At 44.7% G+C, this 27,951-nt stretch overlaps 1 protein-coding gene across 1 annotated transcript; it reads right to left on the reverse strand.

The window, feature by feature from the left end:
* Positions 1–259: 259 nt before the first annotated feature.
* ALG5 (ALG5 dolichyl-phosphate beta-glucosyltransferase) lies at positions 260–27,932 on the reverse strand. Its single transcript, XM_038761616.1, has 10 exons — positions 27,809–27,932; positions 23,738–23,909; positions 22,317–22,363; positions 21,166–21,234; positions 20,016–20,108; positions 18,490–18,603; positions 14,709–14,768; positions 9,828–9,979; positions 1,685–1,770; positions 260–521 (listed from the first exon to the last, which is right to left on the reverse strand). Exons 1-10 carry the CDS (start codon positions 27,875–27,877, stop codon positions 406–408), a joined length of 978 nt encoding a protein of 325 aa, XP_038617544.1. The 5' UTR covers positions 27,878–27,932; the 3' UTR covers positions 260–405.
* Positions 27,933–27,951: the final 19 nt, after the last annotated feature.

Raw genomic sequence — 27,951 nt, forward strand, 5'->3', positions numbered from 1 at the left:
TTCTGTGGGCTTCAATTATGTCAATTTTCACCTTCCTCTTGAAGCAAACACAACCTTTTCAGTTTATCCTTCTGTCGAAGCTGGTTCATCTCTTATTTTAGTTCCATCTCCAGGTGTGTAATGTCTTTCCTAAGATGTAGCAACCGCATGTGTGATACTCCAGAAGTTGCTAAAGAAAAGGAAGAAAATGCTGAACCCCAGGTACTGAAGCCCAATTTTCTAATGCCATTTTTCTCCCGCTCCAAAGAGTATGCAGAAACATTTTCCCCAGTCCAATTTTTATTTTAAAAAATACCAAAATGTAGTACATCAACAACAGGTTCACCCCAGCTTCTTTGATATTTCATTTTAGTGGAGTAGTTCTGAGAGATTTGTGATTTCACAAATTCAGGAAATACAAATAATCTAATTCTGTTTCCTAGTTCCTTCCAGCTTCCAGGCACCGGTCATGTATCGCAGTCTTATAAAAAGTAAGTCCTTGCCCATCTGTAGCCAGCTCCAAAAGGGAACCAATTTAGAACCTGGGATTTAAGGAGAGTTTATAACACAGTTAGTCTCGAATTAAAATCAAGAAGTAGGCAGCCTTGAATCACATTAAAAAAAAAACAAACAGCACTTGGTTTACTATCCATCACTTCCACAGATCACTTAAAATTATGGATGCGAAAATGAACTACAACTGAAGGGAAGCTAGGACACTGTAAATGAAAAATTTAAGGCCATAGGCTAAAGTTGGCCCAATCCTTCTTTGAGGACACAGCAGCCCAGCCCACTGAGCCACCCAGTCTCCTGAAGGGCCTCTGTAATGGCACTGGTCCAGGACCCGGGGCTGCTACAGGTTGCTCTGGCCAGGACACCAAGGAGGAAGGTGTGGGGGATGGAATTCACTTGGGAGTCATTTGCTGCTTTGTTGGCCCCTGAAGGGATCAATTAATCAATCAATGGTATTTATTGAGCACTTACTGGGTGCAGAGGACTGCACTAAACCCTTGGGAGTGTATAAATTAGAGTTTGTAGACACATTCCCTGCCCTTACAGCACAGAGGAGTCAAACCTAGGGATCCGAGCTCACGCAATAAAAACAGGGCTAGGAAGTGAGAACAGAAGCTGTGCCAATCTCTGGGCCCTTATGCCCTCACCCCCTCCACGCTTCAGCATGTAGATCATCTGCAGGTAGCACGGCCTTCTGATGCCTAGCTAATGCAACGCCATTCTATTAACAATCATATCAATACAGATGTCTTCCGTTTCTAAAAGGGCTCTTCACCACCTTTGTCTCTGGAAGATTGTAACACCTTTTGGGAAAATGGTTACTCGGTGAGGCAGTCACCAGGGCATCTTACTGGGAGTCAGGAGGGAGCAGGAGGGTGCAAACTTTCTTACAACGCTTAAGAAGTGTTCAGAGCTGCAAGCCCCGTCAGTCAACCGGAAGAGATTAGTAGATCTGGGGTCAATCAATCAGTGGTATTTACTGTGTGCTTACTATGTGCATCGCACTGTGCTAGGCACTTGGGAGGGTACGATACAGCAGACACGTTCCCTGCTCACAGTGAACTTAGTCAAGATGGGTCAGGATTGAAAGGAGAAGACAAGATGAAAGCCAATCAAGTTTATAGGACTATCACATGGCATCACATCTCCCCGGCCTTACTGGTTGACTGACTGTCACAAAGAATTCACTCACCTTCTATTTCTGTCCAGTTGACAGCAACTTCTGCTATTGGTATTTTTAAGCACTGAGCTATGTAAAGAAGTTCCACATCAAAAGCCCTGAAACGAAATGGAAATACGTATTTATTTGAAAAACGGCCGGTGAGATCGAAACGAAATAGCAGACCGGGCATAATTTAAGACGCTTCTTTTGCAATCGTGAAGTGTGTAGTGGTGCTCTGTAGGTCAGACACCACAAAATGTCATTTCAGATACAGTTCAGAGAGTCCAAGGCTAAGGGTAAGTCATTTAATTGAAGAATGCTGTTCCCTTGTCAGACACTACAGAATCCATGGGCCGAAAGGGCTCACCAATTCAGCTTCCCCCAAGACATGTGGTTACTTTATTTCCTGGAGTCTGAGTAAGAGCATGGTGTTGGGAGCGAGGAGGGCTGGGCTCTAACTTCGGCTCTGCCACTGGCCTGCTGTGTGACCTTGGGCAAGTCACTTAACCTCTCTGTGTCTCAACTTCCTCATCTGTAAATGGGATACCTCTTAGATCGTGATCCCTCCGTGAGGCAGGAACTGTGTCAAACTGGATTATCTTCTACCCGTCCCAGCGCTTCGCGCAGTGCTTTACCCCAAAGAGCGTAAAACCATAATAAAAACAACAGGAGAGGCCTCTCTAAGATCATTTGAGCAACATATATTGAACGTGAACATGGGACCAGTAGCTGCATCTTCAGAGGACAACGTGGCACAGAGAAAAGGGTTTAAACCCAAATTCATCTCTGGGTTTCTGGGCCCTTTTTCAGTTCTCCAACAGAATCCTTACATTTCACATTTGCTTGTTCACCCAAAGCCAGCTACGGCGGGAGACTTTATACAGGTTTGGAAATACATCCTAAATCAGAAGTCACTGCAATGCTTTCATTACATTTTTAAGCTACCTAGTTCGCCAGCATCTTATTTACTGAGCCTTCCCTTACCCAGATGCTGATCTGTGGGGAATTATGAGTATGTAGAGGCCGTTTTTACATGATCCCAATATGCATCTGTCACATCAGAGGTCAGCTCAGGGGAATGAACAAAATTTACATTTGTCTCCGAGGAAAATTAATCAATCTTTTTAACAGTAGCCACTTCTGTTTAACCCTGTCATGCATGAATGCGGTTGTGGTCTGAAGCAATCTGGAGACAATCAAGCTTTATTTATGTTTCCAACAGTGAGCTCCTGGGGTTGGGGGGGGGGGGAAAATTCAAGGGGTCACTCTCTGCCCTATTATGGTTTTTCTTTGCAGAAAATGAAAATTGCTAAAACTTTTTAGAACTGTACAGCATTTAAAACCTCAACATTCACAACAGGTTAATGACTAAATGTACCCATTACCATCTAGCTGCTCCCTAAATTGTACATACATTGTTGATAAACTCCTTTATGGAAGCTTTGTATGCCATGAAGATTTCATTCTGATACGTATTTCAAAACACTTATAAATTATTCTTTCTTGAGCTGATCAGACGCTCTGAGAAAGATCAACTGTCCGATGAATTGCTTAATTTTTAATGGACAATCTAACCTCAGGACTAAAGAAATGCTATTTATAACCCCACCTTCTGGACCAATGAACTTGGTTCTTAAATTGTCTATAAATGACTACAACCTCCTCAGTCATCAAAATTGTCGAATAAATTCTGACATACATAAATCTGAGTTGCGAGACTGTTAATGTAGTTTTCTAGGAATTTGTCTGGGTAAAATTCATTGTCTAGGTAAGGGAAGCAGCACGGCAGATAGAGCACGGCCCTGGGAGTCAGAAGGTCATGGGTTCTAACTCCGGCTCTGCTATCTGACTGCTGTGTGACCCTGGGCAAGTCACTTCACTTCTCTGGGCCTCAGTTACCTCATCTGTAAAACAGGGATTACAACTGGGAGCCCCACGTGGGGACAGGGACTGTGTCCGACCTGATTTGCTTGTATCCCACCCCAGCACTTGGTACAGAGTAAGCGCTAACAAATACCACAATTATTATTATTACTACTAAAGGAGACTAGAAGCTCAATTTCCTTAGATTTCTGGTCTCTTTCTCTTGGGGACCCAGTGTTGGAAGTTTGCCTGCAGACAAAAGTGTTACATCGCAGGAAAACCTGGGCCTGAGAGCATCACGGGGAAATAACAGGCTGACTGGCTCCAGGAAGTCTATCCCAAAGACACATGGCACGGAGCCCAGCCGCAGCCGAGCTGGTGCAATCCAAAATTGCCAACTGCGCAGCGGGCCTTTGGAATGTGACTGAAATGGGGATGAAGAAGGCCACCAAACTCATTCCCGCTGGTTTCCAAAGTATTCCGTGGAGAGAAGGGCGGACAGGAAGAATGAGGTTCCAAGCCACAACTATATCACTGCTGAGCCGTTACGTAAAAGCCCTTCCAGATGGGTCCCCCTTGGTTTGCAGGTGAGGAAAGAGCGAGGGACTAGGGTACTTGAGTGTTTACTAAGTGCCAAGCACTGTGCTAAGTGTTGCAAGATAATCAGGCCAGACACAATCCTGCCCCACTGGGAGGTCGAAGAGGGAGAACAGGTATTTAACCCCCATTTTATAGATACCGAAAGTGCAGCACAGAGAAGTTAAATGACTTGCCTCAGGTCACACGGCAGGTAAATGACCCAGCCAAGATCAGAACCCACATGTCCTGGCTCCCAGCTGTTCAGATACCCATGTCACCGGACCCTAATGTTTTCAATTTTGTACTCTACTATATTCTTTTCAATCACTTCTAAATGTACTTGGTGGGAGATAGTGAGCTAACGATCTAATTCTGACTCAAAGAAGACTTTTATCCTCAGACCTGTGGCCTAAATTGCTGCACCAATGTTGCACTGATTGTCTGAATTCCCTGGTGGCGAGACAACCAACAGGAAAACACTTCAGGTGGAATACTGCTGGACAAAGCAGATAATTTTGCTTCAAACGCAGGTTCATTTTCAGTCTGTCTCAACTGCTAATAGCTCTGGCTAGCTGAGACCTATGAGAAGATAAGCTTGTTTTTGTTTTTCCCATGAGACCTATGAGAAGATAAGCTTGTTTTTGTTTTTCCCATCTCTTCTTTTAGACTCCCCAACAACCTCTCAACAGCCTTTCCATTCAGGAATTCTTATTCAGTTACGATAAATCAGGATGTTCTTCCTTTTATACTCTGTTAAAATTTGGTGGGGAAAACGTACTTATATAAAATGCAAGGAAAAGTATAAATGGTATTTGTTTTAAGGCTGTAATGTTCTTAAATACTTGTCAAAATGTTTTTTTTTTTATCTGAGTCCACAGGAACTTACCCTTAAATCCCAGGCACCAAATGACTTTCATCATATTTTTCTCTGTTCCACTCTGTATCTGGTCCAACATCTCCCTATCGTATCATCTTGTCCTCAGTTTCTCATTTTTTATATGAATGTCATTTTATTAATGTCTGCCTCCTCCTCTAGGTGGTAAACCAACTCCTTATGGGCAGGGAACGTGTTTAGCAACTCTGCTGTACTGTACTCCCCCAAGCACTTAGTACAGTGCTGTGCACACAGTAAGCGCTCAATAAATCGATTGATTTCTCATCTTTGGCAAATCACTGCTTCAGTGGCTCCCACCAGAAGGCTCTCCCACCCAGTCCCTCACGGCCACCTCGTTTCACGATTGCACTCTCGGCTCCACCCGGGACCTGGGGCCCCCACCACGGCTCTGGACTCCCGCTGCTTTTGTAATCACAACAACCTGTCGGCTGTGGAGGGCTGCATCTGCTGGGGGGGACTCGGCTGAGTCAGTTGGGTCCCCCTTTATGGATACTGGCCCGACAGCCGCCTTTGAAATCAAGTTGGCGGCTGCCCCTTGGCCCCATTGTGGTTTCACCAGATACGGCCTCCTCTGGGCCAGTGTCAGCAGCAAGGGGGTGGGCTGACTCAGTGTCTGCTTGGAGGCAGGTTGGCAGTGGGGGAGACCCTTTGGCAACCCCACCTTCATGGCATAGGACATTACGCCCTCAGAGCCAACATTGGCTCAGGGCCCTCCTGTGCTGGGACTTCTTCGGCAGGCCTAGGCTTCCTCCCTGCTGCCCAGCCATGCACGCTGCAGGCATGGACACTCTGATGGCTATTGGGAGCAGATCATTTAGTTGGCAAACATAAATGCTTTAAAAGCTCCCTATTTTAGAGTAGTATCTTCAAGCACCATACCCTCCATTCTAGTCTTTCATTCAATTGTATCTGAGCGCCTACTATGTGCAGTGCACTGTACTAAGCACTTGGGAGAATATAAGAGGCACATTCCCTGCCTAGTCTTTCTTGGACCATCACCCTTATCCCAGCAACCATCCCTCCCAACGTCTCCTTCCTCATTTGCTTCCCAGTTCCTCAGTTTTCTGCGTCTTCTCCCTCTTTCTAGTCCTTCTTTCCCTTTAACCTCACCCTTCTGCCTTCCTAAATGAAGAGTAATTGGTCGAGCCAGCTCAACCAGCTCGACACTACGAGATAGGCTGGTAATAAGATTTACCATTAAGGAGGAAAAAAATGGAATCAGGACGGATGGTAAGGATCAGGCCCTGGTGGGCAGAGAAAAACCTGTTCCGCTAGGATGGCAGAGGGAAAAACCTTAAAGGCAAGATTATCAGCCCGTGCCTACTTTTCACTGTTCTGGATAATTTCATTACTGAGATTAAAGAGTATCCACTTGAATAAACTGATTTGGGAGAATGAAGGAAGAGGGTTCTCCCTTGGAAGATTCACCTAAGTGAGATCCTTATTTAATAATCGGCTTACTAGTAGAACTGCCTGTACTTTATTCAGGTATAGTGGGCTGGGGGGAGGCAGGGAGAAAACAGGGCATAGCTGATTGATAAGGTAACAAGGGAGGGGGGCATCGATAAGCTCAGGAATAGTGCTAATAATTGTCAATCGTTTTGCTGTACTTACATGAAAATCTGAATGTGATCGTATGTGTTACTGGATCTGGCCCAGTTTGAGCCCACTGCCACTGCATGCTCCAGTTTAAATATATCTTTCCTGTATGTATACATATCCTTGAAAGTGTGTAACCCTGGTATGCGGTTGGCTTAACTGACGTGTGTGGAAGTGTATATTGCATGTATGGGAGGAATAGGTATCTTGGGTGTGGTGAATGAATGAGGCCGGGTCAGTGTATGTATGTGTGTGGGGGTGGGTGTTTAGAGTGGGTGCATGCTGGGCATGGCCTGATGTGGGTTTACATGTGTGCACAAATGAATGTATGTGTACTAATGTGGGGAAACCAATGAGGAGCAGGATGGAAACAGAATGGGAGTCAGGGGACCAGGATTCTAATCCCACCTCCTCTACTTGCCTGCTGTGTTACTTCAGGCAAGTCACTGAACTTCTCTGGGCCTCAGTGTCCTCATCTGTAAACCAGGGGTTAAATACTGCTTCCCCCCTGTCTTAGACTGGGAGCCCCAGGTGGGACAGGGACTGTGGCAGATCTGATTATCTTGACTGAATCCCGGCACTTAGTACACTGCCACAGAGAGTGGGTTTAGTGCTTATACTCAGTGCAGTGGGATGGATCTGGTGGAGGTGAAGGGGAGACAAATGACCCAGACCACCGGGGTCCCCTCTGGGATGAAGGATGTGCCCTTTGGGCATTTGGTATTCACCCCACGCTCAGCCCCACAGCACTTATGTACATATCCGTAAGTTATTTACTTAGAATACGTCTCCCCCTCTAGACTATAAGCTCGATGTGGCCAAGGAACGTGTCTACCAAATAATTGTATTGTACCTTCCCAAGCTCGTAGTACAGTGCTCTACACAAAGTAAACGCTCAATAAATACTACTGATTGATTGTACTGCCTTCCTTGCCTGATCTGCCCCAGTACCACACCCTTCATGCAGCAGGCCACCGGGGGATAGACAATCTTGTTCCGCTTTGAGAGACAAGTACTTATTACACTGTTGACTGGCAATAAATCATGGAATTAAATATTAACCAAGCACAGAAATCATAAAAAGGCCTTCCTTTCCCTTCTCTCCCTAACATCTCTTTAAGCATTTAAATACGGAAGTCCAGGTTACTAGAACCGTTCTCTCATCTCTTCCCAGAAAGCCCACTCTGTTTATATCGCCAGCTCCTGCTTTACTGCTAGTGAAAGAGGCTTGGCTACCCACCTGCCCTGGCCCCCCTGCTCCCCCCCCAAAAAGAACCGTGCTCTGGCCATCAGGTCTAAGCGCTTGGGAGACTACAATATGATAGAGTTGGTAGACATGGTCCCTGCAGTGCAAGCTGGGGAAGAACTTGCCGACATCTCGCAAGTTAAACGAGGGCTGCTGTACGAGGGCTTGTACAAAGACTCGGCCTGTACCTGCAGGAGGCATTTCTGGGGGCAGGCCGACAATGACTATGTTCCATCTATCAATCAATCTTTCGTATTTATTGAGCGCTTCCTATGTGCAGAGTGCTCTACTAAGCACGTGGGAAAGTACAATACCACAACACATTCCCTACCCACAACTGCCTTATAGTCTGGAGGGGGGATGTTTTGCCCAGAAAGCTCCCCGGGGAATCGGATTTTCATCTGCAAATCAGCTACCTGCTCAGTAGGTGGGCTCCCCATCTCCCTCCAAGATCTCTCCAGAGCATTTACTTCTGCTTTATAAACACTACACTGAACTGGCGACTTCTCCCTGCAATGATTTAACTACCTGAAGGACCAGGTGCTTTCAGAATTCTGCATTAAAATCTCACCCAGATAGGAGGCCACTCCCTTTTCTTATCCTGCTTAAATATTTAACTGAAAGACCCTTTGTGTATGACAACATAAGACTTGGATCGATTAGGATTGCGACAGTCCCGAAAGTGGAGGGGAACGCAGAGTTAAACCTGATTCCTCTCCCTTAGTTCCATAAGAAAATTATCAGTTGTTGGGTTCTCAAGCTTACTGAAACGCGAGTGGGATTCCGGATATTACATAACTTTCTAGGCACTGAATTGAACAAGTATTCCACCTGTAAAATCTCGCAATTTATCTAACGAGCAATATGAGCACGTGGGGGTGGGGAAGAGGTAAGGGGCTTGGCTAGAAATGACACTGAAACTGCCCTATGGAAAAGTTTCAGAAAGGTGAAAAAGGGTGCAAACTGTTGGCTCATTCCACTTTCAGGCAAATAGAACATTTTGGAAGCATGAAGATAATGCCAGGGGAACCCTAACATTCCTGATTAGGGATGCAGATGACAAGTATTGGAAGTGAAATCCCCTGGTCTTTGGATTTGTGCCTTTGGTGCCAAGAAGGCGGTGGTGAGACGGGGTTTCTGGCCAGAGTGTCTGTGTGTAGTCTGCTCCCTGTTTAGCGATGGCTGAAAAACAGACCACGTGCTTTCGCTTTGGGCACAGCTGTTGCCTCAGTCTCTGGGGTAACAGACACTCACTGAGGTTACAGAAATGGCTACTCTTCAGAGGGCCCATTTTCAGAGCCACACACAGACTGAGCTGTGGAAAACACTAACACTGGAGTGGGAAAGGCATTTGGCATGGAGAGATTTCTCCACATTATTCCTTAACAGCTATCACCTTAAAAATGCCTTAGCTTTGTCCCCTCACCCTTCCTTTGACACTCAGCAAAAAACTTCACACTGTGCTTTGGGCTATGTGTGCAAACCCCCTTTCCCTTCTTCTTCTCCTCTCTAATTTATTTTAGCATCTGTCTTCCCCACGAGGTTATAAGCTCCTTGAGGGCTAAGATCATGTCAACTAATTCTACCGTAGACTCCCGAGCTCTCGGCACTGCTCAGTGACTGACTGACCAGTTAAGGCACGGCCACTCTAAGTTTTCCTTACTGCTGGGTTCTTCGGGAACGTAAGCGCTGTGTTATAGAAGAAAAAAGTGTAGTGGCATGCTCACAATCATATATCCAGCTAGTACGCTGGTTTATGATTTTGAATATATTATTTATAACATAATTATTTTTAAAATGAAAACAAAAAAAGAGAACTGACAAGAGGCTACTTGGTTGTGTGGGAGATAGTGGAGCCCATCACCCATCAATTAGTGGTATTTACACAGACTGTACTAAGCGCTTGGGAGAGTACAATACAGTAGAATTACACTCTGAACAAATCCTGGGCAACACACCGACAGTAGATAGAACCAAATCAGAACACCTACCAGCGTTCGACGTGCAGAGTTGAAAAGGTTCTCAAGGCAGCTTCTCGTGTGAAGAGTTTGAAACCACACTGTGTGTCTCTGATCTCTTTGACACAAAGGAACCAAACGAGAAAGTGGAAACCATACATAAGAAGAGTTCGGAAGTAAGAACGCTGAAAACAAGTAAAGACAAAACTTACATTTTTTTTTCCTTTTGCAGTTTCATTATAAGGGTACATTCAGTCATGAGGACATTAATTGCAAAAAAACCCCAGTGTTTTAAATTTGAAATGTTCAGGTGTGACATATAAGCAAGGTTACCCTGGTTACTGTAATAAAAATAAGTGAGAATGTCTGCAGCTAAATTCTGGGGGCAGGGACACTAAATAATTCAGCAGTTTCTACCTCACTGATTGATGGATGAGGGCAAGGAACTCCATCCTATTTACACAGAACAAGAGGCTCCAATCAGTCTCTGCTAAGAAAGGAGTTTTAAGGAAGTTCAGGCTGAGGGGAACACCTCACTTAACTCACCTCACTCATTTTAAGTGCTTTATTGTGTCCTACAGACTTTACAGCCTTGAGGATAGCTGCCAGTTTATTGGAACAATGGCGATTTGGCTCTAAAGACCAAAGTTTAGATCACTGTTAGCCAACCTTGATTTGTGGGGGGTAAGAGGAGTGGGGGAGCTGTAGAAATTGACCCTGCAGATGGAGTATTTTATTACCAAGTCAATTATACTGGGGCCCCTCTCACTCTCCAAAATGAAGGAGCAGGGAATCACTCTATATTGTGAGGTGCAAAGGAACTTAATGATGATTTTTAATGTCTGCTTCTTTCACTTCTGCCCTTTACAATTCTTAAGGACTGAATTTACTTGCGCTTCAAATGATGATAAACTCACGCACAATACTGCTACAGTTACGTGCTCTTGTGTATATCAGCGAGACAGATGGAAATAAGACTCCTCTTAAGCCCCAAATATCAGTGTACCAATATTTCTTCTTTATTGCATTACGCTTTCAATACCTGTTCTCACGTCTACTTAGACTGCGAGACAATGTGAGGCAGGGACTGTATCCGATTTGATTGTCTTAATCTACCCCAGCGCTTAGTAAAGGGCCTGGCACATAGTAAGCACTAAAATACCATCATTATTACAATAATAATAATAACAGTGTTACATTATAATGGAAAAAATAATGGTATTTGTTAAGTTCTATTAGAATTTAATATTTGTTCACAATAATGAAAACTGTTAACCGTCTAAAATGTACCAGTGGAAGGAACAAGGATTCTCAAGGCTGTGACACCTAATAAAGGTAAAATAACAGACATTAATTCCATATTAATAGTGATTGGTCTAAAATATTTAATCTTGAGTGCCAACGTCTATGGCTGAATGCTGAAAAGTCATTCTAATCCAGGTAAATTACCCTGAGAGCGAACGTGCAGATTAGCTGGCCAACTCTTGATAGTTTATAAAAGCAGATTTTTTTGCTTTTCCCTTCCGGAGCCTCTTTTCCCATAGAACCTTCTCAGTTCTCCTGCCTTATGCTCCCATGTCCAGACCAACCTACTGAGAAACACTACCCCACTGCTGACCTCTCCTATTTTAATTTTGTTACATCAGATTGAAGAGTTCCCAGGAAACCTGAAAGAATTAATTCATCCCCATGACTGGGTCTAAGTTAGGAGAACGAAAATTCAGATGAACCTAAGTGTACTGAAAGTTAAAACTCCTCCTCAACAAATCCAAACAGTTCAATACGATGCAGTGGTGATATTCTGGAAATTCTCAGGCTTTTAAAATGACTAATTCACCTTGAATACTGAGATGAACAGAGTGAAGTCATTAATTTAATGGTCTAGACGTGGACTGCTGGTTTATTGTGGAGTAATTGTATACTGTAGCATATTCCATATAAAGGACGCAGCCCAAAAGCTGAACAAGTTACTTTGAAGTCACTTCTAGGGTGTATACTGATTGTTCTTCTCATCCTTGAAGTACAATAACTAGCCATTCTGAAATGTTCCTTGGCCGTAGATGAATTTTCTTGGAAAAAGCAAACCTACAGCACAGAGTGTTTATTCTAAATAACCTCTAATTTAGAAGGGGTCTCCCATCACAAACAACACAAGGCTCGTTGGGATCCCAATCACGGAGACCTTGGGACCAAGCGCCTGCATGAAGGAGATGGTTTCCATGCTAGTGTTTTGTGTAGTGCCCCTGGCACTCTCAGCCCTGCCAGGCACTTTCCTGCTTGTGTACTAGGCGCCACAGCAAGCAGGTGGGCAGGGGTGCAGCATCTTGCCAAGTGCTGCCTCTGTTTTACAACATTAAGACAGTTTTGTTTTGTTTTTCATCATCTGCTCTGGCAATCGTGATCCAGGATGGCATAGGCTGACTACTATATTATCCTATTTATTTGACTCGAAATTATCCATACTCTGAATTTACCTATGCATAGAAATGTGAACATGGACTCAAAAGTGGCTGCTTTTTCCTTTTCAATTTTGTTATGGTATTTTAAAACCACCACCACCAATCTGGATGTGCACCTACAGATTAAAATAATTCTGTCTTCAAAGATGAACCCTGAGAAGCAGCATGGCCTAATGGATAGAGCCTGGGCATGTCACTTCACTTCCTCTGTGCCTCAGTTACCTCATCTGTAAAACGGGGATCAATACTGTGGGCCCCAGGTGGAACATGGACTGTGTCCAACCTGATTAGCTCGTATCTACCCCAGGCTTAGTACGGTGCTTGGCACATAATAAACAAATACCATTTAAAAAACCCAAAAAAACCCCAAATTTGGATTATAAACAAGGGGGCCCTACTGCTTCATAATTTTTTAATGCAGCAGGATTCCTTTATGAGTATATTTGAAGATGATTCATTCAGCCCCCAGTTCTGAAGATGAGGATACATTTATGTAGTAAGAACCCGCAAACCTGTGAAGATTTTAACAGCAGTTACTTCACTAGACCAAAGCCATGAGCTGTTAGAAACGAGCTTTAGTCACCTATATTACCTGGAACTTCGAGACTGTGCTGAGAACAGTGCTTTGCATGTAGTAAATGCTTAACATAAGCCATTATTATTATTATTATTAGTCTTCAGTGCTGCTGCGTACACTCTCTGGAGTGTACGGAAGACACAAAAGCACAAAAACAAGGGAGAAGAGGGACTACACTAGGAAACCTCCACTGTCAGAGCCCTGAAACCTACTCTTCTGGAATATTCCGGCTGGTTCTATTTTCGAAGGCATGGTAGAATGAGAAATTCAAGGTTCAGAGGTCAGCCTAAACACCAAGCGTTAGCCTGAACATCCCGCGTCGTGAGCGTGTTGAAGGATGTTAAAGGAAATAAACGGTTATAGAAATTCCAAGTCTGTGGTAGATCGACGACCGTCTGCCAAGAGAGCGGGAAGCCAGGAGATTTAAGAAACTGGGCAGGTATGAAACCTGTTCAGACTTCTAGGCAGGGGTGAGCCACCTCCTGCCCCTGGGTGTATGAGAATCTGGGCATCAATATTTTGCTCGGGCCAGTAGGTAGTCCTGGGGGGCTTTTGGGGCCTGATCCCCATTCTTGCTGGCTCCTTAGGGAGCCACAGAGCAGCCACGGGAGCCGTGCATCGGAAGAGCTCTCGGTCAAGTGGCGCTGCCATGGCCAGGCACGTGTGGGGGAAGCGCTGAGTCCTGCGTCACCTCACCTCAACCCAGTGGCTTCTCCTGCTATAAAAGCAGGAAATTCCCCCTTGAGTCCTTCTGTTTATGGTACTTGCTAAATGCTTACTATGTGCCGGGCACTGGAGTCAAGACAAGCTGATCAGGTTGGACACAGTCCCTGTCCCACCTGGGGCTCACGCTCTTATCCCCATTTTACAGATGAGGAAACTGAGGCCCCGAGAACTTAAGTGACTTGCCCAAGGTGATGCAGCGGATAAGTGGCGGAGTCGGGATTAGAACCCTGTACTCTGACTCCAAAACCTGTGCTTTTTCCACCAGGCTACGCTGCTTGCATTGGGGTGAGCTTGTCTTAGCCAGTCTCTTTGTTGCCCTGGCAAAAAAGACCCCGGCGGCCGCTGCGGTTATGGGAGGGGATGGGGGGGTGGGAGGAGTGAGGGTGGCAGCAGTAGCAACTGGAGCCTCTCTTCTTAGCTGCTTCTGCTGCTGCTGAGCTCCTTGCAGTTGGGTTTCCTGGGAGGGGAAAGGGGAAAAACTGGAGCAGCACCCACCCCTACCCCTGCCCTCCACCAGCTTCTCCGAGCCCCTGTGAAAAAAAACCACAAAACCGCAGAAAAACAGTTTTTCGCTCTTCCAAGTGATTAGTAAGGCAAAAGACGGGGGGAATGTTTCGACCGAGACAAAACTCAGTATGATAATAATAATAATAATGGCATTTGTTAAGCGCTTACTATGTGCCATGCACTGTTCTAAGCGCCGGGGGGTATACAAGGTAATCAGGTTGTCCCACATGGGACTCACAGTCTTAATCCCCATTTTACAGATGAGGCTACTGAGGCCCAGAGAAGTTAAGTGACTTGCCCAAAGTCACACCGCTGACAAGTGGCGGAGCCAGGATTAGAACCCATGACCTCTGACTCCCAAGTCCGCGCTCCTTCCACTGAGCCACGCTGCTTCTCAGTATATGTGTATAAACGATGAAGAGCGAGCCCCAGCATGGTGCAAGTGATGGTTTTTTCCCCTGTCATGTATTCCGATTACAATTTAAACTTTACAAAAAAACCCCAACAACAACAACAACAAAAATTCAGTCCTGGAACCATCCGCTTCCACTTTTAGCCAATTTCCCCAAATCATTCTGTTTTCATTTGAAATGATGAAACTCCTTAAGAAATAAATAAATCACCCGGAAAAGTAAAAAAACTTACCTGAGCTATTGAATCTTTTTCTAAATGAGCTCGAGACCCACAAGCAATAGCCATTTGATTCTAGGGGGAAAAGAGGGAAAAAAAACCACAATGTTCTAAGAATCGTCCATTAAGTTATGTTACGTTATCCAATGCCTTGATTTTAGGAGGTTGTATTTTCATCACACCACCAAATGCCATTTTAAGGAACCCTGTACAATTTCAATTGTAACATGACCATATTTTAATTCCAGAAAATATCTGGAGCTAATTAAATGCAGGCATAAATATGCACACACACGTTTTAAAATTAGTGAAAAATGCAGTTTCCTTTTCACATCCTCAGAAACAATGTAGAATTAAATTTGCCTTTGTCTTCTCATAGATAATCTGACATTATCATAGGTACATTGTTAGTAAAGTATATAACTGAGGATCCTTAGCTCTCTGGAAAGTACCCACTTTCCATTTCAAGTGTGGGTGTGAAAAAGGATTCGGGAGGGGAAAGGGGTGGACGGGGAGGTGGCAGGCTCCCTAAGACCCCATTTTGGGTCTTTTTGGCCCTGATTGAACACTGAGGCCTTGTTAGAGAGTAGGGACAAGCGAGGCTGTGAGTCCAGATCACAAAGTTGCAGGGGCCGCCAGCCCCACCTCCTACAGTTGGCACCTGTGGCACCCAGGAAAGTGACAAAGAAGGGCCCCGGAGCCAATAAGGCCAAAAGCATTCACTGCTTTTCTGAAGACATCTTCAGGAAAACGTTACTCAGGGCAAGATTTCCTGACCTAGTGGTGTGTTCCGAGATAGGGAGGGAAAAAAAAAAGAAGACAGTGGGAAAGAATATCCATCCAAGGTGATTTTCAGGCTTAATGGGCTTTGTAGCAGAGACCCCGATAAAAGAGAATTCACTGAATCCATAGTCCAGATTTGGCATTAACAAGAAATTATAACAGCCCGGGTACAAATAAACCAACTCCAGTTATTCCTCTTCAGCACATCCTGGTTCAAATGAACTGTGCTTGATGGAAGGTATGCAGGAGGAATGGAGACAGACTACAAAATAACAAAAAGCTCAGATTTTTTAGAATTATGATCTTTGATTTGTTGTAAGGAAATCTAGGCTTCTATGTGGGCAGGGACCCTGTTTACCAATTCTACTGTATTGTACTCTCCCAAGCACTTATTACAGGGCTCTGTAAACAGTAAGCAAGCAACTGATTTATTCTAGCATGATCGCTAATGAAGAATCTTTTGTAAAATGAAATGCCAAATATCAGAATTTTTCTTTCAGAGAACTCTTCCTATAAGGCCAGGGAGGTTTTGTTTTATTTCCATAGTCTGTTACAGAAATATATTTTCAGTGATGATATGTTTATCTGACTGTCTAACTTACTGAAAACATTTCCATTCTCTGCTCAGAAAAGGTGGACTCACCCAGTGCTCCTCAGTGTTGGGCTTTGGTTTGTTTTTTCTTCATTTTTTTTTTTTAATGGAATCCTAGCTCTGTTTTGATTTCACTGCAAGGGAAAAGGTTTACAAGGAACATTTACCTCAAGTACGAGGTCAAAGTGACAACTTCCTTCCCTTTCTCTAAATCCTCGGGTATTAGGTTACCACCCCATTTCTATGTTTGTCTAAAAATAGAATCCCTCCCTTAAAAAACAACAAAACCCCCCTAATTCGCCAAGGTTTGAAACTTCTTTTATAAAGTTTAAGAAAAGGGTTGACATCCATCTGAGTGGGGTAGGGTAGATTCTGCTTGGGCATACAGTAGTCTGCACTCAGTAAGTGCTTCATAACTGATTGACTGAGTGTAGGAAGATGTACTAGTCCTCCCAGAGCTATGCGTTATGGTCTTTGCCTCAGTTCCACTAGATTATATGCTTTTTGTGGGCAGGGGGTCTACTAACCCTGCAGTCCTCTCCCAAGCACTTAGTGCAGTGCCCCGCAGAGTAGGTGCTCAATACATAACACTGACTGACTGATTGAATTCCATGGTGAAGCTGTGGACCTCAGATAAAGGCTTCCTACAATCTTTATTTCATAGGAAAATAGTTTCTATATGTTTCTAATTTTCTCCTCTTCTGATGATATCTCTGCATCTCCCCCCCTATCACGCGAGAGTACCTTTGGTGCAGTGCTTGGTCCTACACAAAAGAAATTAATTGACTGAGTTGTGAAAGGCAATTACCAACAGTACAGAAGGGTTGCTTCAGCACAAAATGTGGCTTATATGAACAAATTGGGCGTTTTTAATCGAACAGCGGGATTTGAGAGCTTACTATGTGCAGAACACTGTACTAAATGCTTGGGAGAGTTCAATAAAACAGAATTAGGTATCATGGTCCCTACCCACAACAAGCTTAAATAGTATTCACTGAATGCCTGCTGTGTGCCCAGCACTGGGAGAATACAATAAAAGCAGTAGACATGATCCCTGGCCTCAGCGAGATTACACCTGAAGACGAGAGACTGACGATAAAGTAAATTATGGCTACAGAGGGGGCGGTGAATTTGTGCTGAAGGCTGATGGTGATTCATTCATTCAATCGTATTTATTAACGGTTTACTGTGTGCAGAGCACTGTACTAAGCACTTGGGAGGTACCAATCGGCAACATAACAGAGACGGTCCCTACCCAACAACGGCCTCGCAGTGATAAAACAGGACAGCGACCATTGTGCCAGGAGATTTGGAATAGGGTTTTTTAGTTTTTAAAGAAAAAGTTGGGAGTGAAATACCAAGGTCCAATTCCACAAGAAGAAACTCTGGTTAAAAAGACTGAACGAGGAAATATGGGAAAAGCAGAATGGGTTGTCCCTAGAGGAAGAACTGATGCAGGTTCTGACTTTGCAAGGTCAGACCACAACATAGGACCACAGCATTTTGAGATGAGATAGGAATAGGAAGGGGAAGCAGATTTCTCTAACCACTTAAAAATCAAACCACCCGGGGAAGAAATGAAACAACCCCTGAAGCCAAAGAGAATTCAGTCTGGCTGCCTCCCCTGGCAGCGAGCCCTTGGGCACAATCTAATTTGAGTCAGCTGGCGCCCTTCTGTGGGGTCAGGGCTGCACTGGCCCCAAACAGGCCATTTTGTCGCCACAAGTCACGGAACTGTAAACTATTATTTAGCCGTCGTAATTCAGTAATCCCCGGTTCAGTGCTTGCAACAAAATGGAAGTGTGCGCTGCTGATGGACACAACTGCCAGCACTGCCTTCATTACAGGTAGCCCTACAAGATGGAACAGTTCAGACTTGTTTTCTTTTTTGTTTTTTGGTGGGCTCTGCATGCCATAAGCACCTAATAAATACTACTACATGAACCTCTCCAGTAACTTTGTTAAGCTTTGTTACTTCTTGTAAAATGAGTACTTTGCTGGAAAGAGAGGTGGAAGATGGGGGAAAAAAAGAAAAGTCGCAACATAAACCACGGACTGTAATGAAAAATTTGCTTTTGGTAAAGTGCTGGATGCCTGGATGGTAGAGAAGTGTTAGAAAACCGTAAGGGTAGAGGGGGATCGTGAATTTTTAAATCAGGAAATGCCACAAGGAATCTGTGTAAATATTAGACCTAGAAAACATTCATGGGACATAAGGTGCCATAACAAGTCACTTTCCCTGGACATTCGTCATAGCAATAAACAGAAAACCCACTAAAAAAAATCTCCAAAGAAAACAATGTGATCAAATCACTTTGACTTTAGTCATTTGCAGAGAAACAACAGTACTGCCATCCTTTGGCGCTGGAACATTTCCATTACTTGGACCATCACTTGCAAGTGATGAGATCCGGTACTCACAGGCCACGGCCGCAGACTCCGAAGCCCCGCTTCGACTTTCTCAATATCGGCAAACTTTGTGGCTCCGTCGGCATCCGCCATCAGGATCTCCTTTCCTCTGGAGCTGAACACGCCCTGCAATCCATTACACATCCGTTTTTGGGAAGTGAATACGTCAGTTGGGGAAGGGGGAAATTTAGCTGCATCCCTCACTTTAAATAAGCTAAGGAGGAAACATTAGAACCCGGTGGCACAAAGAACCCAGGATTTAATGTGACAAGTGTTCTTTTGATGCATTTAAAGGCCTACTAGCCAACAGTCATTTTGAATGTCTCAGATCCTTTGGGGGGAACCTTTATCTACTCAATGGCTCCTGTCCAGGAAGCCTGCTTAGTATTGGGCTCAAGACTGTTTACGGTGTCACTTCCCTGAGGGGGACTATGTTTTTTTGCCTGTACCGTACTCTCCCAAGTGCTCAGTGCAGTGCTCTGCACTCAGTAGGTGCTCAATAAATGAGACTCATTGACTGAATCTGGAGCTGGCAGGCCCATCTATTAGTTTTTAACCAACCGTGCTGGCAATTTGAGGCAGTTTAGGCTCTGGGAGAGGATGCTCTGGAGGCCCACAGGGAGGGAAAAAGGGAAAAGAACAGTTGAGAAGCACTGAGCTGCCAAAATCATTTGCGGCCATTAAGTTCGCCTTTCCTCCGGCTGACCGGAGCCCAGACAACAGCCTCAAGCCAGCTGGGAGCAGACGAGGGCAGGCGGAAAATACAGTCTGCCACGGGAGTCAGCCGTGTGATGGACACCCCGGGAAGAGACCTGCCAACCGGACACTGAATCTCAGGAGATTTGCTGCCAAGGAGGAGACCGGGTCTGAATCCGAGATGCTACCGACCCATCTCCTTAGGACCGGGCACTTTCAGAATATTTGGTGGCAAAGCTCCTGTTAAACTGCAAACCCGGTCTGCTGTATACACTTTGCTCAGTTGTAGAGGTCACTAAGAAAGCACACTGAGCATTTTGTCTGAGCTAAAATTGTTTGATTTACCTTCGGGATTTGCTAAATGCTCATGTGGCGCTATGGGCCGGCCTCATAGAGACAGAATGGGCCCGGGGAGTCAGAAGGTGCTGTGTGACCTTGGACAAGTCACTTAACTTTTCTGTGCCTCAGTTACCCCATCTGAAAATGGAGATTAAGACCGTGAGCCCCATGTGGGGCAGGGACTGGGTCCAACCTGATTAGCTTGTACCTACCCCAGCGCTTAGAACAGTACTTGACACACAGGAAGCGCTTAACACATGGCATTAGACTGTGAGCCCACTGTTGGGGAAGAACTGTCTCTATATGTTGCCAACTTGTACTTCCCAAGCGCTTAGTACAGTGCTCTGCACACAGTAAGCGCTCAATAAATATGATTGATTGACTGATTATTATTATTATTATTATTATTATTATTATAATCAGATCAAACACAGTCCCTGTCCTCTGCCGGGCTCACTAGGTGGGAATAAATTGGAAAAAGCCTAACAAAAAAGAGTCATCACCATTTTGACAGCTCCGCCTTTCCCACGATTCTCCACTAGCGTGATCACTCTCACTTTGTCGCTTCCGTACTTCTGACAGTACTTCTGAGCAACCTGCTCGACGGATGAAAAATCGGAAGAGAATTGGTGAGAATCCCAGGGCGGGAGGGCCGAGTTCATGTTCCTTGGTTGAATTCACAGCTTCTTACTATTCCTAGAAAAACGGTGCTACACTACTTATGAGTAGGGAGGTGTAGCAAATTACATTGCTAATGTGGCAGAGGGAAAGGAGTACCACTGCAACTGGGACTTTTGTATTCCTAGACTCAGATCTGAAACAGGGCTGTACATGGCTTTTGGTCTTAATCACACCACAGGATGACATAACTTCAGAAAAGTGGAAATACAAAGTGAAGAAAAATAGGCTCGAGACAAGTGGTGGATCAGGTCATTTCTTATTTATTATTTATTTTTATTTATCTATCTATTTATTTATTTTACTTGTACATATCTATTCTATTTATTTTATTTTGTTAGTATGTTTGGTTTTGTTCTCTGTCTCCCCCTTTTAGACTGTGAGCCCACTGTTGGGTAGGGACTGTCTCTATATGTTGCCAACTTGTACTTCCCAAGCGCTTAGTACAGTGCTCTGCACACAGTAAGCGCTCAATAAATACGATTGATGATGATGATGATTTCTACAATGGGATGAGGAGGGCCAGATTTGAGTCTTCTTGCCCCTAAATCATGCTGTCCTGCACCTGGCGTTTGTGCGAAGGGAGGGAGGTAGCTGTGGGAACCTGGAGTTGGGGACAACTTTCCGAGAGTTGTCTTGTACAGATAGGAGGCCGCCCTGGAACTTTTCCCACAGGGAAAATCCCTAAGGATTAACCTCTGTACCAGAAAACAAAACAAAAAGAAAATCCTTCTGTCCTCTCCTCTACGGGACAGTCAAGTGGTAGGGGGCATTTCTCTCGAAAAAAGAACAGTCATGGACTTAGGTGGCAATCTTCTGGAGTTTTTACAACTACTCTCCCTCCCAACCAGTCTCTTCTTTCTGCTTTTCCCCGCTCCTTTTCTAAGCAAACCGGAATAGGATTTTTGTGGGTATGGTTGCTCTCAAGTCTAATGTTAAACACTTCTTTAAGATGATCACAAAATCACGTCTTACCTTTGAGGTCTCATCTTTGCTGCCATCATCCACTACTATCACTTCATATGTGAATGCAGGGTTTTGTTTCTGGTTTTTTTTTTAAAAAAAGCCAAAAATGAAAAGGGAGTGAATTGACTTGACATAATTATCACTTGCCCAAAATGCTAAAAGTAATTTAGGAAGCTTTAGTAATGACTCCCAACTCCCCTAGTTGCATAAACATTTTAAGATCTACGTGACATTTTCAATATCTGTGACCTTTTTGTATGCTTAGAACAAAAACTTGCCTGGTATACCATAATCTGTGAACAAATACATGACATTTTTAAACTGTGAGCCCACTGTTGGGTAGGGACTGTCTCTATATGTTGCCAATTTGTACTTCCCAAGCGCTTAGTACAGTGCTCTGCACATAGTAAGCGCTCAATAAATACGATTGATGATGATGATGATGATGACATTTAACCTCCAAAAAATTTAGTTTAATGACTAAGTTTAGTTTACTTCCCAAGTGCTTAGTACAGTGCTCTGCACACAGTAAGCGCTCAGTAAATACGATTTATGATGATGATGATGACTCCTCTCATTTCCACATGAATTACAAATACTACAGATATTCATGCCAGGCCATAGCTTAACTTTTAACGGTGCAATTATAACAAACAAAATGGGGACTTTTAAAAACTATTCTTTTAAGATTAAAAGCCAGAACTGAAGTTGGACCAGGAAGAAACTGGCATATGTATTTGGAAATATTATTGTTTGGTGACTTAAAGAAACACATCATGATCAGTAGGAAAGATCATTTCTTGTTCTTAAGCTCCCCCTGATTACCCTCTAGACTGTAAGCTCGCTATGGGCACAGAACAGGTTTGGTAATTCTGTTGTACTTTCCCAAGTGCTTAGTACAGTGCTCTGCACACAGGAAGTGCTCTATAAATAACATTGATTGATTGATTACCTATATTTCCCCACTGCTGAGCACAATGACTGGAACCTAAGAACCTAATAAACACCGTGCGAATAGAGAGGAGAGTGAAGACCAACTACGGAGAGAAGGCTTAATTAACTAAAGTCAGCATTCCCTTGGGGGCCCTGGGGTCGTTATCTCAGACAACTCGGAACCTCCAGTTTTAAGGCATTCCACTTTTAAACTGAAAGCACAATACCTGTCTCTTCTCTAGATACTCTAAAGCTTCTTCCATCATCAGAGGCACTAGAAAAAACAAACGCACATTGTTTCACGAGGTGATTCACGGTCCGTTTCGCACAAGCAAAAATCCTTCTGAGCAGAGGCATATCTGCTTGAGAGCGAAGCCCACAGTTAAGGTACTTTGGGGAGAGGAGCTTGCTTTTTTGAGGACTTTTCCTCAAAGCTGCTGCTGGGGCGGGGGGGAGGTGGGAGAGAGAAATGATCCACATCCAGTTCCCACCTCCACTCCATCAGTGGTATTTATTGAGCGCTTATTGGGTGCGGAGCAGAGGCCTCCTCGTCCTGCGGACCAGGCAAGGGGCGACAGGCCAGGCTCCGTTCCTTAAGCGGAGAAAGCGGCAACGGGCAGGAAGCTGCGAGCCCTGGGGTCCCCCCATAAACACAGAGAACCCCTTGTGCCTGCAAGTCCTCACGGGCTTGCAGGGACTCCAGTTTTCACTAGCCCGTGGGGCAACCACGCTTGTGGTCCCTTGGAAGTTGGGCTCTGATCTGGCTCCAGATTTCCAGCTCACACAGACTCTGGTTTTACAGCAGGTGACTGGTGTTTGCATTAAAGCGCTATTAAGGAATCTAAATCTTCTTTATCACCGCCACCAACGTAATTTATTGGGGGCACACTGAAGGCAGAACACTGTATCAGGGTAGGGAGCCGCAGAGTATAAAATGGGTTCCCTGCCCGCCCCGGAGTCTACATTTAATTCCTTAAATTCCCATTCCGACTCTTGCTTCAAACAGTAAGACAAACAAACCTGCTTCAACCAGGATGTTTACACTGAACGATTCTGATATTTTAAAAGGGTCTTTGGGAGGAACGGCCGGTGTTTAAACATAACCACGGAGTTTGGGCAGTTTCAGAATGACTGTGTAAAGTCTTAGGACATGAAGTTTATCCTCAAACGGAAATATTCTACTGCTCCAATTTAGGAAATTAATCTGGAATCAGACATAGAGGTTAATATGAACCAGAGTAATGTCATTCAAGATCTGCGTCTATTGGTAGGTGGACGAGGGGAGGATGTTTGTGCTTTGCCAGCTAGAAAATACTTCACTTGATTTGTCAGAGCTTTTGCAACTTGCTCTGCAGCATACCAGATTCACAGACTCAAGGCAAAATAGGACAGAGTTCAGGAAGTGAGACAGACAGAATACAAAAATCAGAGCAAACTAAATCCTTTCAAACCCAAGCAACTTTGAAAGGTTGTTTTTTTTTTTTAAATAGCTGTAATGAAATTGATATTTTAAAGGACCATAATAATTCTTAGGAGCTATTTTAGTTACTGTAAAGTAGGATTCGATCACTGATATTCTGGATAATAAAATGAAATTAAATCCTTAAAATTTGTTTTGTCCCCCCTCTTGAAACCAAATTGTACTTACACCGCTTTTCTTCATTATATGAAGGCACAACAACAGACAGTTGCTTAGTAGGTGGGTCGTTAATAGTAGGTAAAACTTCTTTCTTGCCTCCTTTACTTAAGAAGAACTTCTCTTCCTCGTGTCGATAAATATTTGGCATTTTTGTGGCAGTTATAAATGCAACAAAGACAATCTAGGAATACAAGGTAAAGAGAAAGTTTACTTGGTAAATTTTTTGAATAATCGTTAAAAATACAATTCTAGGACATGCTGCTTCGCCATTTTTCCTGTTATTATTCTGCCGACTAGCCAATTAAGGTGCAAACCATAAAAATCGATCAGTGCTATTTACTGAGCACTTACTGTGTGCTGAGCAATACTGAGAGGAGAAGCAGCAGAGCATAAATCCTGTGGAGCAGTGGTCTAGGGTGAGGGTCAAAATGCTGACTTACGAATGATCAGAGCAGAATGGAAAAAATAAAGGTTCAAACGTGTTTAAAGTGCTAAGGAAAGGAACCAAAGAAGCAAACAGAGAAGCAGCGTGGCTCAGTGGAAAGAGCACGGGCTTTGGAGTCAGAGGTCATGGGTTCGAATCCCGGCTCCGGCAATTGTCAGCTGTGTGACTTTGGGCAAGTCACTTAACTTCTCTGGGCCTCAGTTACCTCATCTGTAAAATGGGGATTAAGACTGTGAGCCCCACGTGGGACAACCTGATCACCTTGTAACCTCTCCAGTGCTTAGAACAGTGCTTTGCACATAGTAAGCGCTTAATAAATGCCATCATTATTATTATTATTATTAAACAGCTCAACAGCTTTGGGTGGGTGGGGAAACAGTGTTGCAAAATTCTTTAGGGACCTGAGGAAAGGAGACCAACCACAGCAGCCAATGCTTCCTCACTTCATGAGGAAACAAACTTCAGTGGATTATGAATCACCGAGATACAACGTGCCCCGTTAACCCTTATCCACCGCTGCTACGAAATCAAAAGTGAGCCGCAGCATTGCCTGGTGGAAAGAGCAGAGGACTGAGGTCAGGAGATCTGGGTTCTAATCCCACCTCCTCCACTTGTCTCCTTTGTGAGCGACTTTGGGCAAGTTGCTTAACTTCAGGGCCTCGGTCTCCTCATCTGTAAAATGGGAATGGCTGTTCTCCCATCCTCTTAAACTATGGAAAACCTGATCTGGTTATCAGTCAATCAATCAATCGTATTTATTGAGCGCTTACTGCAGAGCACTGTACTAAGTCAAATTAATTGAGCGCTTTCTGGGTGTTCAAAGCACTGTAATATGCGCTTGGGAGACTACGACAATAAACAGACACATTCCCCACCCACAGTCCTGTTTCTACAACCAGCCCTTGGCACATGGTAAGCATTTAAATGCCACTGTTGTTGGCATTAAAAGATCACAGCCGGCATTTCTGCTCCATTCATTCGTTCAGTTGTATTTTTTGAGCGCTTACGGTGTGCAGAGCACTGTGCTAGGCACTTGAGAGAGTACAGTACAACCGAAACAGACACATTCCCTGCCCCTTCGGGTGGCCACCGCTCTATCCAAGGCAATTAGCCCTAGGATGCGGCTCCCCTCTGGATAGGCATCTCTCAGTTGGGTCCTTACTCTACACCGTGAAAGCTCGTTATGGGCAGGGCATGTGTCTACCAACTCTGTTGTACTGTACTCTCCCAAGTGCTCTGCACATAGTGAGCGCTCAATATATTTATATTGATATAAATATATATGGTAGTGGTATTCCACTGATTGGTTATCGCACCCTGGGAAAAAGGGGTCTTTACTGTGCAGCCACTGCCCTTCAGTAAACGAAAGCTACAAACTCCGTAATGGCTAGAGCCCGGGCGTCGGAGGGTCACGGGTTCTAATTCCGGCTCCTCCACTTGTCTGCTGTGTGACCTTGGGCCAGTCACTTCACTTCCCTGGGCTTCAGTGACCTCATCTGTAAAATGGGGATTGAGACGGTGAGCCCCACGTGGGACCTGGACTGTGTCCAACCTAATTAGCTTGACAAGTGGCTTAAACCTCAGCGTTTAGTACAGTGTCTGGCACACAGTTGGGTGCTTAACAAATACCATAATTATTATTAGAAAAGCAGCGTGGCTCAGTGGAAAGAGCCCGGGCTTTGGATTCAGAGGTCATGGGTTCAAATCCTGGCCAGCTGTCAGCTGTGTGACTTTGGGCAAGTCACTTCACTTCTCTGGGCCTCAGTTCCCTCATCTGTAAAATGGGGATGAAGACTGTGAGCCCCCCCGTGGGACAACCTGATCACCTTGTAACCTCCCCAATGCTTTTTTATCAAAAATTTCTATTTTCTTCCTCCCCCAGTTTTACACCCTCCCCACCCCACCTCTCACATTTGTTCTCACGGCAGGGTGGGCCACTCTCCGCGACCAGTGACTCCACGTACGAACCACAGAATTTAAACTGAAAACATCAGAAAATGATTTTGACCCCGGGGAAGTCACTTCACTTCTCTGTGCCTCAGTGACCTCATCTGTAAAAGGGGGATTAACACTGTGAGCCCCACGTGGGACAACCTGATCACCCTGTATCTGCCCCTGCGCTTAGAACAGTGCTCGGCACATAGTAAGTGCTTAACAAATACCATTGTTATTAGAATAGTGCTTTGCACATAGTAAGTGCTTAATAAATGCTATTATTATTATTATTCTCATAATGGGAGAGGAACGTGGCTGCTAACTCGGTTATAGTACGGGGGGGATGTGTGTCTCGGTCCTGCCCTCCCTCCACACATCCGCCAAGTTAGCTCTCTTCCTCCTTTCAAAGCCCTACTGAGAGCTCACCTCCTCCAGGAGGCCTTCCCAGACTGAACCCCCTTTTTTCCTCTCTCTTTCCCATCCCCCCCGCCCTACCTTCTTCTCCTCCCCACAGCACTTATATCTATATTTGTAAAGATTTAAGTGGAGTAATATATGTATATTTGTAAAGATTTATTACTCCATTGTTTTCCTTGTCCATATTTATTATTCTAATTCTCCCTCTGCACATCCGCCAAGCTAGCGCTCTTCCTCTGTTCAAAGCCCTACTGAGAGCTCACCTCCTCCAGGAAGCCTTCCCAGACTGAGCCCCCTCCTTCCTCTCCCCCTCCCCATCCCCCCCGCCCTACCTCCTTCCCCTACCCACAGCACCTGTATATATGTTTGTACAGGTTTATTACCCTATTTATTTATTTTACTTGTACATATTTACTCTATTTATTTTATTTTGTTCTCTGTCTCCCCCTTCTAGACTGTGAGCCCACTGTTGGGTAGGGACCATCTCTATATATCGCCAACTTGTACTGCCCAAGCGCTTAGCACAGTGCTCTGCACACAGTAAGCGCTCACCAAATGCGATTGAATGAATGAATAATTATTTTGTTAATGATGTGCATATAGCTTTTATTCCATTTGCTCTGACGGTTTTGACACCTGTCTCCATGTTTTGTTTTGCCATCTCCCTTCTAGACTGTGAGCCCGTTTTTGAGTAGGGTCCGTCTCTGTATGTTGCCGACTTGTACGTCCCAAGCGCTTAGTACAGTGCTCTGCACACAGTAAGTGCTCAATAAATGCCATTGAATGAATGAATAATTATTTTGTTAATGATGCGCATATAGCTTTTATTCTAATGCCCTCCCTCTGCCCCTCCGCCAAGCTCGCTCTCTTCCTCCCTTCAAGGCCCTGCTGAGAGCTCACCTCCTCCAGGAGGCCTTCCCAGACTGAGCCCCTTCCTTCCTCTCCCCCTCGTCCCCCTCTCCATCCCCCCCATCTTACCTCCTTCCCTTCCCCACTGCACCTGTATATATGTATATATGGTTGTACATATTTATTACTCTATTTATCTTACTTGTACATATCCATTCTATTTATTTTATTTTGTTAGTGTGTTTGGTTTTGTTCTCTGTCTCCCCCTTTTAGACTGTGAGCCCACTGTTGGGTAGGGACTGTCTCTATATGTTGCCACCTTGTACTTCCCAAGCGCTTAGCACAGTGCTCTGCACACAGTAAGCGCTCCATAAATACGACTGATTGATTGATTGATTGAATGGATGAATGAATGTCCTGCCCCGCCCTCTCACCAGCAGCAAGGCTGCAGCCGCCAGCGCCGCGCCCAGCAAGGCCAGCTGCACCAGCGGCACCGGCTCCATCCTCCATCCCCGGAGCCGCCGCCGCCGCCGGGATCGGGATCGGGATGGGGATCGGGATGGGGATTGGGATCTGG

Source organism: Tachyglossus aculeatus, chromosome 20 (assembly GCF_015852505.1).
Source record: "Tachyglossus aculeatus isolate mTacAcu1 chromosome 20, mTacAcu1.pri, whole genome shotgun sequence".
Classification (NCBI taxonomy): Eukaryota; Metazoa; Chordata; class Mammalia; order Monotremata; family Tachyglossidae; genus Tachyglossus; species Tachyglossus aculeatus.

Bases quoted from the DNA above. Each gene is read 5' to 3' on its own strand.
- ALG5 (XM_038761616.1), bottom strand. From the start codon at position 27,877: ATGGAGCCGGTGCCGCTGGTGCAGCTGGCCTTGCTGGGCGCGGCGCTG. The intron at 23,910-27,808 runs GTGAGAGGGCGG...TTGTATTCCTAG, and splicing joins CGGCTGCAGCCTTGCTGCTG to ATTGTCTTTGTTGCATTTAT. The intron at 22,364-23,737 runs GTAAGTACAATT...TGTTTTTTCTAG, and splicing joins ATATAATGAAGAAAAGCGGT to TGCCTCTGATGATGGAAGAA.